We start from the raw sequence: 13,476 nt of genomic DNA on the forward strand, positions 1-13,476 counted from the left end.
TTACATGACACCCTTTTCTTCCTTAGAATATGCCAAATTAACTCTCTAGGCACTCTGTCGTAGGCTTTTTCTAGGTCAATGAAGATCATATCGAGGTCCTTCTTGCCCTCTCTATATCTTTCCATCAATCTCCTCAGTAAGAAAATAGCCTCCACCGTGGATCTTCTTAGCATAAAATAAAATTGGTTCTCCGAAAAAGTAGTTTCCTTTCTCAGATGAGATTCAATAACCCTCTCCTATAACTTCATTGGGATCACATTGCTTCTCCTCCAATCATTTGACGTTTTCTTAGTTTTATGCCTTTGTAGTAATTGCAACACTGAATATCACCATTAATTTTCTTTGCGTTCATAATCTTGTTAAAAAGTTTGGTTAACCAAGATTAACCACAAATTCCAAAGCTCTTTCACACTTCTATTGGGACCTTGTTTGGGCTTGGGGACTACTTTCATCTTTCTTAATGCTTCTTTTACTTCAAACACCCTAATTTTGTGTATATATCTATACCAAATGGTGTCCAGATGTTAAAACTAGAAAAGACGTAAAGATAAAAATACTTCCAGTCCTTATTGGACAAAAAACCTGGGTTAGACCAGTTCCGTCTGGGTTTGGGTTTCCAAACCTGGTCATACTTGTCCAACTAGTCAAGTGCTAGTGCATTAACTCTGCTCCTCTAAAAATAACTTGACTCCGTAGAGTTTGGATAAGGACTAAGGAGGCCATCTAAGTCAACACGTTGGAGGAGGAATGATCCTGCTACCTTCTTGAGCTTAATGTCAGAGAGACTTTTAGCGAGAAGGAACTTCATTTCTTTGTTGCCGTACTTGAAAGAGCAGGTATTCGCATACACATAATGTTATGCCTTCTTATCAAACAGCCACGTTTGACTAGGAAGAATAAGACACCTTCAGAGGGAGGATGTCACATGGCACTGTATCCACAAACTCACCAATAGAGTATGTGAGCAAACACCTATCAATAATCTTGAGATTGGTGTTGTTCACCCACGCAAATTTATAGGGATTTGGATGTGGCTCTATCTGCAATCCCAGCTTATGAACAACGTCTTCGGAGACGATATTAGTGCAACTACTGCCGTCAATCAACATGTTGCATAAATGGTTATTGTACTTCACGCGGGTGGTGGAGGGCCGATTAGGAGAGGGAAGATTCTTGAGAAGGGTTTAGAGTTGTAGGGAGGGAGAGAAGAGGGAACACACACGCACAACTCTCTTGGGCAAACAAACAATGTCAATATTCAATTCTCAAATCTGTGTTCTCCTACGTATTACAATGACAATAAAGAAACTCCTAACATATTAAAATTGGAAACTAAATAAACTAAAAAATAACTCAAATTAGTAACTACCAAATTAATAACTATGTAATCTACCCACAATGGTTCAAAATCTTGCGATATATCACTGATATTTCGGTATATTTCGGATATCTTGACACTGCCGAGACAAGATGACCGTACGAAATGAAAAAAGTCCATATTTCGGTATATTTCGTGATATTTCGTCGAAATTTCGGTATATTTCGTAAATAAAGTGTATTTAACAATTTATGCATCAGGGTTTGATTGTATACTATCAATCAAGGGTGCAAACCCAAAACACCACTTTGAGTTCATTTTTTTTTTGCAACATGAAGGTTTAAATGTGTTTATTTAACTTAAATATGAGTGTACATGAAGTATCAGGCCTTAATATGGCCAAAAACCCACCGAGATGGAGCGCCGAAATATGGTAGAAAAAATACCATATTTCGGCGAAATTTCGGTATATTTCGGATATCTCGACCAGCCCGAGATACCGAGATATTGCGAGATTTCAAACTATGCTACCCACCCAAATAAAATTGTAGAAAACCTAGGACCTGTAACCAGTAACTTTAGGGAGAAGAAAAAAGAGAAGAGAAGATGGATGTTGTAAAATACTTGAATTAATTAATTGATAGGTAAGCCCCTCTATTTATAAATTACAAACAGACTAAACTAGGCGATGTGGGACTAAAACCCACATAGCCGACATAAACTTAATAATATAAGAAGAATAAAACTACCCCCAAAAAGACCAGAATACCCCCACAGTATTCTGGAGTATATATTCCAACACTCCCCCTCAAGCTGGATTATACAAATAAGTAAAGAAAGAAGATCCAGCTTGAACTAAAGAAAAAAGAACTCCTAATAATGCTAACACTCCCCCTCAAGTTGGTGCATACAAGGTACTAATGCCCAACTTGAATAAAATGGAAAAAAAAACTAAGTTGTAGCAGAATCCAGCTTGACATATGAATGCTGCTCCCAAATAAACCTTCACGAACTTGAAAAAATAGATCTTCAAAACTTGGACAGGCATGATCAGCAAACCGGGATGGGAATGTCTTCCAAAAAGGCAGTTTTCAACGATCTTCAATAGCTATCCAGTGATGAATCTCAGATTGTCATAGTGACATAGAATCTTGAAGTGAAATAACTGGAGCAGCAAGCAGCGAAATCAAACTGAATCAGGCAGCGGAAAAAACTGTATCAACCCAACTGAAAGTCCTCAAATAGGCAACAACCAAATATCTTCAATACTTCAATCTCCCCCTTACGGCAAACTCAACCCAATAACAAAGTAGATACCCATTGGCAATGGTGAAAACTCTGATCGTCTATGTTTTGCACCAAGTGTTCCTGCAAGTTCTGCTTCTACAATATCTGCAGGTGTACTATACATAATCCCCCCCTCACGTGTAGTACACGTGGATATAATAGAGATAATGTAAGAGATAGAGCAAAAACATAATATTCCAGAATTTTCCAAGAGGTGCTAAGGGTAATGGAAAAGGAAGAAATGGCAAATTAGAGAATACCATTATCGTCCAAAGTGGTTATGGGTATATGCCAAAGGTATGTTTTGGGAGGTGGTGAAGTGAAAAGAGCAGCGGGATAATGAACTATGGACAAAAACAATGCAACAAAGTAATCTTCAACCTTATTCAATCGATCAAACTAAGTCCAAAACACCAATCTCCAATGATCAGATCTGAATTATAAAAAAACAGGTCTGATTTTTAGAAGGAGAAGGCACTATTCTTCAAAAACTTGATCGATCTTTACACAAGGAAGAACAAGTGTGCAAAACTCCAATTTATAAACTCCCACATGCTAAATAGAATTGACGAAGATATTTGGACAGCAATGGATGTAAGAAGCTTCAACAAAAAATTTGGATCAGATCTGAATTTGTGAACAATGCTAGGATCAAGCTCCCAAAGTAAGCCGGATATGAACCAGAAAAGCTTCACATAACTGAATAGGTTCGTAGTTGCAGCTAATAACCTTGGAACACACTGTTGTAATCCCAAATAAGCTGATCTCCAAGGTAGTAGATTCAAGTCTTCAATAATGAAAGAAATTCGATTTCCAATAGTAGGATACTCAGTCTCAATAACAGGGCAGCAGTAGTCTTCATAAAGGCAGCAGTAACATGTCAACTAGTCATGCTTACAGAAGCCAATCAATAAAACCAGCAATATATGTAGTAAAGCTCAATAGAACCAGCAAATATAGATTAAATAACCCAACAGATCCATAGGTAGTTGAAGCAGCCAGCCACATAGGAACAAGTAAAAAAAATAGGTTGATAATTGGAGAAACTGAGTAAGGGAGAAGAAGGGAGAAGTTGATTGAAGAGATGGATTAGGGTTTTCTTTTTCTTTTTTTAACCTAGATCAGACCAGCTTTGATACCATGTAGAAACCGCTTCCTCTAAAAGGCCGACCTTTTAGGAAAAAGAGGAAACAATATGTATATCATACAGGAGCTGTAACACGGCGGACTATCCAAAGGGGGACACGGGTGGATAAATAATTTTTTAACACCTGCCCGCTCCCAGGGGGACTCGCCGTCATGGTATAAAATCTCGCGAAATATCGGCGATATATCGCGATATTTCGTGAATCTCGACATGACCGAGATACGAAACAATGTCGAAATAAAAAAGTACAATAACTCGTCGATATATCGAGATATTTCGACGATATATCGTGGAACTCACGATATATCACGAGATATCACGATATATCGCGAGATATTGTAAAGTGACAATAGTGTCGCATCCAAAATCCTTATAAATTTCATATTTCGCAGCTCTTGGTAGATATTTCGACCGAGAGCTGCTGAAAATGAAATTTTCTCTCTTCTTCCTCCCTTCCAAGCCTCATTGAAGCTCCTTGTCGCCGGGAAGACGTCGGAGGGTCATCTAAGCTCATCATCCAAGCCTATTTTCATTATTTAAGGTAAATTATATTTCTCTAAAACTATTTTTTTTAAAAAACTTTGTACAAATGTTGTTGGATGTTGATGATATTAATATATGTTAGACACCGGAGGCCGATCTACAGCCTCACGGTGTCGAAATTTTTTTCCCATATGTATTTTTTTTATTTTTTTTCTGGTTTTAAAAATTCATTTTCCTACAACTAAAATAGGAAATAATTAGGGGTAATATGACTTAGATGGTAATGAATTAAATATATGTTAGACACCAATGGCCGATCTACGGCTTCACAGTGTCGGATTTATTTTTCTGCTCTTAAATAATTCTTTTAATTTTCGAAAATTAAGAAAAATATATAAAAAATTAAAAAAACAGAAATAAATAAGGAAAAATATGAGTTTTAAGTTTAAAAAATAATGAAAAAATATGAAAGTTATTTCTATATGTTTTGAGATGCATTACATGTATATTATGTTTACTAATTCATAGTTTTGTTGTGTTAGGTCAATACTTATATTAACATTATATATAAAAAATTGGTTTTAATTTTGTGAAAAATATAAGGGTTAGGGGAAAAATATTAAATAACTATACAAGTGTATTAGTAATCTAAAAGTGTCAATTGAAGTGCATCTACATTAAGTTTTTTTAATTATTTGTGTTACTTACATTGCAGTAAACAAGTATCATTATGGCGGATCGTGATAGACAACGTGCGAGGGGCAAGCAAAAGGTGGGGGAAAGTAGTCAACAAAGGGGGCGGACGGAACAAAGAGAACAGAGGGAACAAGAGAGACCAACCAGCCAGCATAGGGGTGACATTGCATGGTTACATGGTACTCCCATTGATGGGGATAAGAGAAAATCTATATGTAATTATTGTCACATGCAATTTATGGGAGGTGGGTCCAGTAGACTTAAACAACATCTGACTGGAGGATCTAAAGATGTTGTAGGTTGTCATATGGTCCCTACTGAAGTAGCCAGGGAGATTGGTGATAGTTTGAGGGGAAGAAAGAAGAGGAAGGCTGACAAGCAAAGGATAAGAGAACAACTTGAGGATACAGTGAGGAGTTCGATGGGAGGAGGAAGACGATACAATGATGATGACTCCTCCTCCTCCTCCTCTGATGATGACATTGCAGTACCTGATGACATACAAACAGCAGAGGAGGCTAGGGATTTTAGGCGGACTGTTTCAAGGAGTAGAGGAAGTTTTCAAGATGATCAGCAGAGACAAAGAGTAGGGGTAGTGGAGGAGCTGGCGTCTGGAGGTCCTAAAACTTTGAATCCTTTTAAAAGATCACAAAGTGTGAGGGCAACCCCAACACTTCTACAGATCAGTACCACCATCAACATCGATCCTAAATTGCATAAGAAGAAAGGAAGCAATCAACCCGAATCAAAGGAGCATGGAAGGGGATGAAGGGATTGGTTAAAGAATCAATAGCTAAGTGGATGCTATACCATACCATCCCAAAGAACATCGCACAAGGCCCCCATTATGATACCATGATAGATACCATTGCGAGGCTGGCCCAGGATTCAAGGGCCCCACCCCATATGAGGTAATGAATGTTTATCTACCTCAACAAAAGAGTGAGATTGATGAGTACATTAGTGAGATGAGGAATATGTGGGAGACATATGGGGTGACTATAATGGCGGATGGATGGACTGGGCCTACAAGAAAGTCCATCATCAATTTCATGGTTTATTGTGATGGGAGGACAGTGTTCCTCAATCTGTGGATGCATCCAAAGAGATAAAGGATGCAAAATATATTTACTGATTGTTAAAGGAAGTAGTGGAAAAAGATGTGGGTATTGAGAATGTTGTCAGATTGTAACGACAATGGAAGTAACTCAAGCGGCGGTGAGAAGATGATGAACAATAATAAGTACCGGCTCTTCTGGACTCCTTGTGCAGCCCATTGCATTGACTTAATGCTAAAAGATATGGGAAAGTTAAAGTTGGTGAAGACTGTGGTTGAAAGTGCAAGATAAGTCACCAACTTTGTATACAACCACTCCTATGCACTCAATCTATTGAGGGAAAAATGTGGGGGTGACTTGGTTAGGCCTGGCATCACAAGATTTGCCACCAACTACATTGCCCTCAAAAGCATTGAGACAAAGAAGGCCGGGCTGAGAAGCATGTTTGCTTCGAGGAGTGGTTTCAATGGAAGGGTTCCAAGGCGCAAATGGGAGGGAAGCACAAACAACGATGTCATCCGAGGACTTCTGGACCAAACTAAGCAAAGTGGTGAAAGTTTTAGAGCCGATAATTCAAGTTCTACATGTTGCGACTCCGCTCTCGAAGGGCCCAACCATGCCGATCCTATATGCCGCAATAGACTTGATGAAAGATAGTGTCTATAGTGTGGGTCCTCGCAGTAGCAAACACTTCTTAGATATCATAAATGCTCATTGGGAGAATCAACTTATGCATCCACCATAAGGTGGTGAGTAAATTTGTTTTATGTTTACTAATTCATAGTATTATTATTTACTAATTACCTATGCATTTGACAATACCTCTATTCTATATGTCATATTTCAGCATACTACTTGAACCCTAAGTATCAATATAACAATAGGCTTGGGTTGGAAACTCAACTTATTGATGCTGTGAAACAAGTAGTGAAGAAGTTGGAGCCAGATGGTGCACTACAAGCAATTTGCAACAATGAAGTGAGTTCATTTGGAAACTCAACTTATTGATGCTTTCAAATAAGTAGTGAAGAAGTACTTACTAATTTTCCACATGGGTATAGATCAAGGTATTTAGGGATGCATTGGGAAGTTTTGGAACTGAGGCTGCGATACAAGGCAGAGCACGTGGTGATGCTGGTAATTCTTTTAAGTTTTAAATTACATATGTATTGAAATTTGAAAGTTGAAAGTTGAAACAACATTTGACACATGTCTTTTTGTTGTAAACTTGTAATGCATTGAATGGTGGGTGTTGTATGGGAATCGGCTGAAAACTTAAGAAGAATAGCAATTAAAGTCCTCGCCCAAACATGTTCCGCATCCTGGTTGTGAGAGGAACCGGAGTACCTTTGCACTCATCCACTCCAAGAGGCGCAATGCATTGGGGTCTCAACGCTTATCCGACATGGTGTATGTGCACTACAACTTGAGGCTGAAACGCAACACATACGCATGGGACATGAGGGACAGAGGGGCACCATTGATCTAGCCGACATCTTTCAAGTCGACTCGGACGATGAGGACCCTATTGTGGATTGGGTGAGGGATAGAGGTGAGCCATCTTGGATGAGGAGGGAGGTAGGCCCGACCCCATGATAGCTTCCGAGATTGGTGCCGATGTGGACGAGTATATGGTCGACGAGGGTCGGATACATGCAAGGAAGCCTCACCCATACCATTCCAGCCATTGTGCAATGTTGCTGATGATGAAGACTGGTCTAAGTCCTCAAATGATGATGATGGTGATGATGGTGATCTTGGTGGTGGTGATGGATGATCTTGGTGGTGGTGATGTTGGTGGTGGTGATCTTGGTGAAGAATATGACGGCACGCGAGAGCGTTATGTGGTAGGCCAGAGGCCAGGATTCGGCCTGTAGACCCACTCCGATTCACCTGGAGAGACACGTTTGATCATGCCACACAAGATACGGACCACGGAGCACGTGCCCCCGCACCCCCACCTCGAGAGGCCCCCTACATACATACAACAGAAGCGTAGGGGTCGACAAACACGATTGCAACCCGATCACATGGACATTGATAACCTATCTAGCTCTGTTGGTGGTTTGAGTGTGGTGATAGGGAGGGAGGACCGACTGGACATTGGCGTGCCCCATCTTTTGACGCACATGCCACTCCATTGGCATCGGATTATGGTGCATCACAACCTTACGGTGGATATGGATATGGATCATCATCATATGGGCGATTTAGTGGGTAGGGACTATGACTACCCCGATCCCAGGACATCTTGGATCATCTTTTGTAGATAACATCTTTGCATACCCTAGCGGACCTAGCTACCAACCTCACCAGCCATACATGCACCAATGCCATCGCCTCTTGCGCCGGCGCCAACATCATATCACAGTGGATCATCTTCTTCACGGATTGGATCGATTGGTAACCCTAGTTTATATCCTAGGATAGGTTACCTACTGATCGTTGATGATTCCATTTACGTGACACTTGTGGATGACTACACTGCGTTTCTTCTCCGATTCTATACCGTGGTCCACATATGTCATTCAAACAGAGAGCAATGGACGTCGACTCAACGAGGCATGAGTGGGATTGATCCAGGAGGCACAAGAACTACTATTAGCAGTTTAGCACTTGTAATTTGTAACTTAAGTTGTGATTTCATTAATCTATGTGTATTTAACTATTTATACATTAAGGTCGGTGACCGTATGTCAATCAAGGGTGCAAGCCCAAAACACCAATTTGAATTCACATTTTTACAATTTTATGGTTTAAATGTGTTTATTAAGCTTAAATAAGGCTGTCCATGAAGTTTCAGGCCTAAATATGGCCAAATACCCCCCGAGATGGACCCCCGAAATATTGCAGAAAAAATGCAATATTTCGGGAATATTTCGCGATATCTCGGATATTTCGGATATCTCGGTAGGCCCGAGATACCGATATATCGCGAGATATAGTACTATGCTCGCCGTGACCCCTGCCTGCTCTAATACCATGTAGAAAACCTAGGACCTGTAACCAGTAACTTTAGGGAGAAGAAAAGAGAAGAGAAGATGGAAGTTGTAAAATACTTGAATTAATTAATTGATAGGTAAGCCCCTCTACTTATAATAGAGGAAAAATTACAAATAGACTAAACTAGGCGATGTGGGACTAAAACCCACATAGCCGACATAAACTTAATAATATAAGAAGAATAAAACTACCCCCAAAAAGACCAGAATACCCCCACAGTATTCTGGAGTACATATTCCAACAAAAATAATATAAATATTACATCCTAGGTAGTCTACCAGCCCTTGCCAGACCAAAAAATATGGTTTAGGACCAATCCTTAGTTTGGGCCTCAAAGTGGGTCATGTCGGTCCAGCCAGGCTAAGGCAACTGCAGCAGCTCGCCTCCTCTGAAAAGAACTCAACTCTGTTGAGTTCAGATGAGGTCCAAGAATGCCGTCAGAGTCAACTCACCAAAGGAGGAATGTACCAGTTATCTTTTTGAGTTTGATAGCTGGAAGATCTTTCACCGGAAGAAACTTCATCTCAAGCCCACCATGCTGAAAGAAGTATGTATTCCCATAACCACAGTGCTTGGCCTTCTTGTCATACAACCATGGGCGGCCCAAAAGAATTTGGTAGACTTTCAGAGGGAGGTCATCACACTTTCAATTATAAAACTTTATATTTATTTGCAATGATTAAACTATTGGTCTCAGAAGGCTGATTTTAAGAGACGTATCGTATCATATCGGAGAGACGCAAGATACGCATGGAAATGGTAAAGAAACCCGTGGAAATGCTTAGGATACATGCAAAATACAGTTTTAAACCATAATACATCATAAATAAGTAGTAATTAAGTCTGAAAATAGGATGTTAGATGGCCAGACCCAATATCTGCCATGTGGTAGACCATTTATGACCAAAATTTTATTTACAAGTATGCAGCCCCATGATTCCCTGATTTACCTATCAATTTTAAATTCAATCAAAGTTGGCCATGCTTTATTGTTATATAAAGTTGATGCCTTTTCTAACATTTTGATTCGAAGTTGTGTATATTATTTAGAAATATTGTCCTACATGTGTATTAAAAAAAAAAAAAAAAAAAAACCGAAAGAAAGAAAGGACGAATAGGAAGAGGAAAAGGCCTAATCGAAGAGGCTTCATCCTGTGAGACTGCGATCATCGCCGCCGCCAACTACTAGGTAAGTTCTTCTTCTTCTCCTCTTCCTGCTGCTGCTCTGGTGGTGGCAGTGGCGGTGGCCACCGCAGCAGCTACTCTGGTTCTTCTTCTCCTCCTACTTCCATCCTTCTTCCTCCTCTGCCTCTGTGTTTGGTTTACTGCTGCTCTGATTTACCTGTGTATCGATAGGTATCGATGGTATCGTTTGGTTTACAGCGGCTCTGGTTTACCTGTGTATCGATAGGTATCGATGGTATCAACCGATCCAATACGGTACGATACTTTTTTTTTAAAAGGAAAAAAAGTAGTGTATTGGTTAGGTATTATATCGATGCCTACCTATACTGACACGTATTGGCCGACATGATACTATACAGCCATATGATGGGGGTGGTATCCTCCATGAGTGGAAATTGTATAATCGACCAACATGTTGACACTTCTTCACCTCTTTAGGAAGACAATTCCAGAAAATAACTTGGAAGCTATTTTTCAAACCGTTGTACTGCATTTCCTGAATGGAAATTGTATCATGGAAAATGACATCCAGAAAAATAATTTGGAAGTTGTTTTCCAAATCATTGTATTGCATATCAGAAAATTTGTGGACCTTTTAGGCCCATTCAATTTCCTTGTGCTTTTGTTGAAATATAACCAGAATTCCGATGAAGTTTGAATCATCCAAGCATTGTGTTCTCTCAATCCTGCTAACAGCTTCTAAGACAACTCGTGTAAAATATTTTCCATTGAAACAACCGGAGCCTCAGGGATAAAACACCAAAGCCTACCCCGCCCCCCCCAAGTAAAAGAAAAATGAAACCCTATAATGGCATCCAATTCTCAAATTTATATCCTCCATCTTTACTGGCTGTGCTTTCAGATCTCTAAAACAGGTCATTCTACAGAGACACGAAGAAGGCCTGAGAAATGGCACCATTTCTCTCTTAGATTGATGTGCTGAGTGCACATTCCGAGAGAGAGAGAGAGAGAGAAAGAGAGAGAGAGCAAGAGGGAGAGAGCAAGCTCAGTGTTGGTTCAGTTTTGTTGGGCTATGGATTGACAGGGGCAACAGTTAAGGTTGGGCTTGGGTTTGCAATTAATTTAAAACTACCAGCCTGACATGGACCCCTACCATGCCCACCAATTTGACTAGAGATGAAATGGATAAACATGTGACTTGTCTCTTTCATGAAACATTCTCACCAAAAAAATGCAGTGTGTAAAAAAGGGGAACAGACAAGATTAGCAAAATGACAAAGCACAATTTCACTCATAAAACCAAAAGATCAGATTCTTGGATACTTTGATCACGTTACCAGTTACCATGTGGATCCAAGCATCCAGACCCAGAGATTGAGGTGTTTAACCTTTCTAATGGTGCTATGGTCACAGGTAAGAATTTTTCTGACTTTGGGCCAGCATTGTAGCTTGATAATAATAAATGGGGTATCATCACAGTAGTTGATATAGATAATATATAATCTGTTACAGAAGAACGAGAACAAACACTAGTTGACGTTTACTTTTCTGTGATAATTTAATTACTTTCAACTGAATTTTAGGTGAATGTATATGTGTGAAGTTTGCAAGGTGCCAGCAATCAACCAAACAAATACGGCATCATATGTAACAAATAAAAATAACAAGGACGTTTGAGAGAGTACCCTCAGAAGCAGGCAATTGTGCTATAAATGTTACCAATGCCGGCGGGATTACTTTCAGAATTTCTTCAAGTGACTTTGATGTACCACCAACTAAGTCAACACCTGGAGCAGATGTAATCGAGCTAGAAATAGATGGAAGTCCTGGTGCTGTCACATTAGGAACAAATCCAGTGCCTGCAGTCGTAAAAGGTGAGTAATAGGTCAGAAACTATGCTACATTTTTAAGAATAACAGCCCTAATATGAAACGAGAGACACATACATAAGCACAAACTAACCCTTTGAGCATAACAAAGGGGACATGATTACAAGTATACCCTCCATAGCCAACTATCATAGCTAAGGAGAGAAATAAAGAAACAAATAACAAAGGAAAAAACCCAAAGTACCCTTATCGGGTTACATAACTCAACAGGATCCTTTTTCTCCAATCCTATTCAAAGCCATACTTGTTACTAGTCCTAAGCTATGCATGTCATTCCTCACCACAAAGAACAGAAATGGGAATAGGACAGATTCGGGATTAGGAACTGTTGAATTCCGTGAATACTGGCTTGATCATTATGACCACAGCCATGCTATATTTATAATACGACAGAGAACATTCTAGAATAGGTACAAGGACACAATTACCCCTAGGACAATTTACCCTTGAACCCATATTACAACACTCCCCCTCAAGTTGGTGCATACATCAAACATGCCCAACTTGCTAATTACAGGACAAAACAACTTGCTACTAAGTCCCTTGGTAAGAATATCAGCCAACTGCTCACTAGACCGGATGAATGAGATACAAATTACTCCTTGCTCCAATTTTTCTTCGACAAAATGTCGGTCAATCTCAACATGTTTGGTACGATCATGTTGAACCAGGTTGTGACCAATGCTGATTGTAGACTTACTGTCACTGTAGAGTCGCATTGGAAGATCAGCATTCATCCCCAAATCTTGAAGAAGCCCCTTGAGCCAGAGAAGTTCACAAATACCCTGTGCCATAGCTTTAAATTCAGCTTCAGCACTCGACCGAGCTACAACTGCTTGTTTCTTGCTTCTCCAAGTAGTTCGGTTTCCTCCAACAAATGTGCAATACCCGAATGTTGACTTCCTATCATCAGGACTTCCAGCACAAGCTGCATCAGTGCATGCTTCTATCCGGAGATGGCTATATGGGAGGTAGCGAAGTATTTTGTATGCTACCTCCAAGTGAGAGGAGTGAGGATCATGCACGTATTGACTTACGACACTCACAACAAATGTGATATCTGGTCGGGTGTGTGAGAGGTATATCTACCGGCCAACTAACCTCTGATAGCTACCCTTATCCACTGGGTCACCTTCCTTACTCTTCAAGTGTGCGTTGGGCTCAAGAGGGGTATCTGCTGGTTTACACCCAAGCATCCCTGTTTCACTCAATAAATCAAGGGTATATTTTCTTTGAGAGAGAGAAATGCCCTTGGCTGAATAGGCAACCTCAATACCTAAGAAATACCTTAACTTGCTCAAATCTTTGAGTTCAAATTCAATGCCCAAATAAGTCTTTAACTTCTAGATTTCCTGTGCATCATTGCCTGTGATTACTATGTCATCAACATAGACAATCAAAATTGTCACTTGCTGTCCCACCCTTTTAACAAAGAAAGTATGATCAGCA

General features: G+C 39.9%; 1 protein-coding gene across 5 annotated transcripts in view; it reads right to left on the minus strand.

The window, feature by feature from the left end:
* The window catches only part of LOC122661456 (cleavage stimulation factor subunit 77), a 171,267-nt gene that overhangs the window by 37,691 nt on the left and 120,100 nt on the right, over positions 1–13,476 (minus strand). For all 5 annotated transcript variants that reach the window (XR_006332890.1, XM_043856843.1, XM_043856845.1 and 2 more), the window contains exon 21: positions 11,824–11,997. Coding sequence is in view for 4 of the 5 variants with exons in the window: in XM_043856843.1 (XP_043712778.1) it covers positions 11,824–11,997 (174 nt within the window). In the remaining variant the exon portion in view is untranslated. The remainder of the gene's footprint in view (positions 1–11,823; positions 11,998–13,476) is intronic.

The sequence above is a fragment of the Telopea speciosissima genome, chromosome 5 (assembly GCF_018873765.1).
Source record: "Telopea speciosissima isolate NSW1024214 ecotype Mountain lineage chromosome 5, Tspe_v1, whole genome shotgun sequence".
Lineage (NCBI taxonomy): Eukaryota > Viridiplantae > Streptophyta > Magnoliopsida > Proteales > Proteaceae > Telopea > Telopea speciosissima.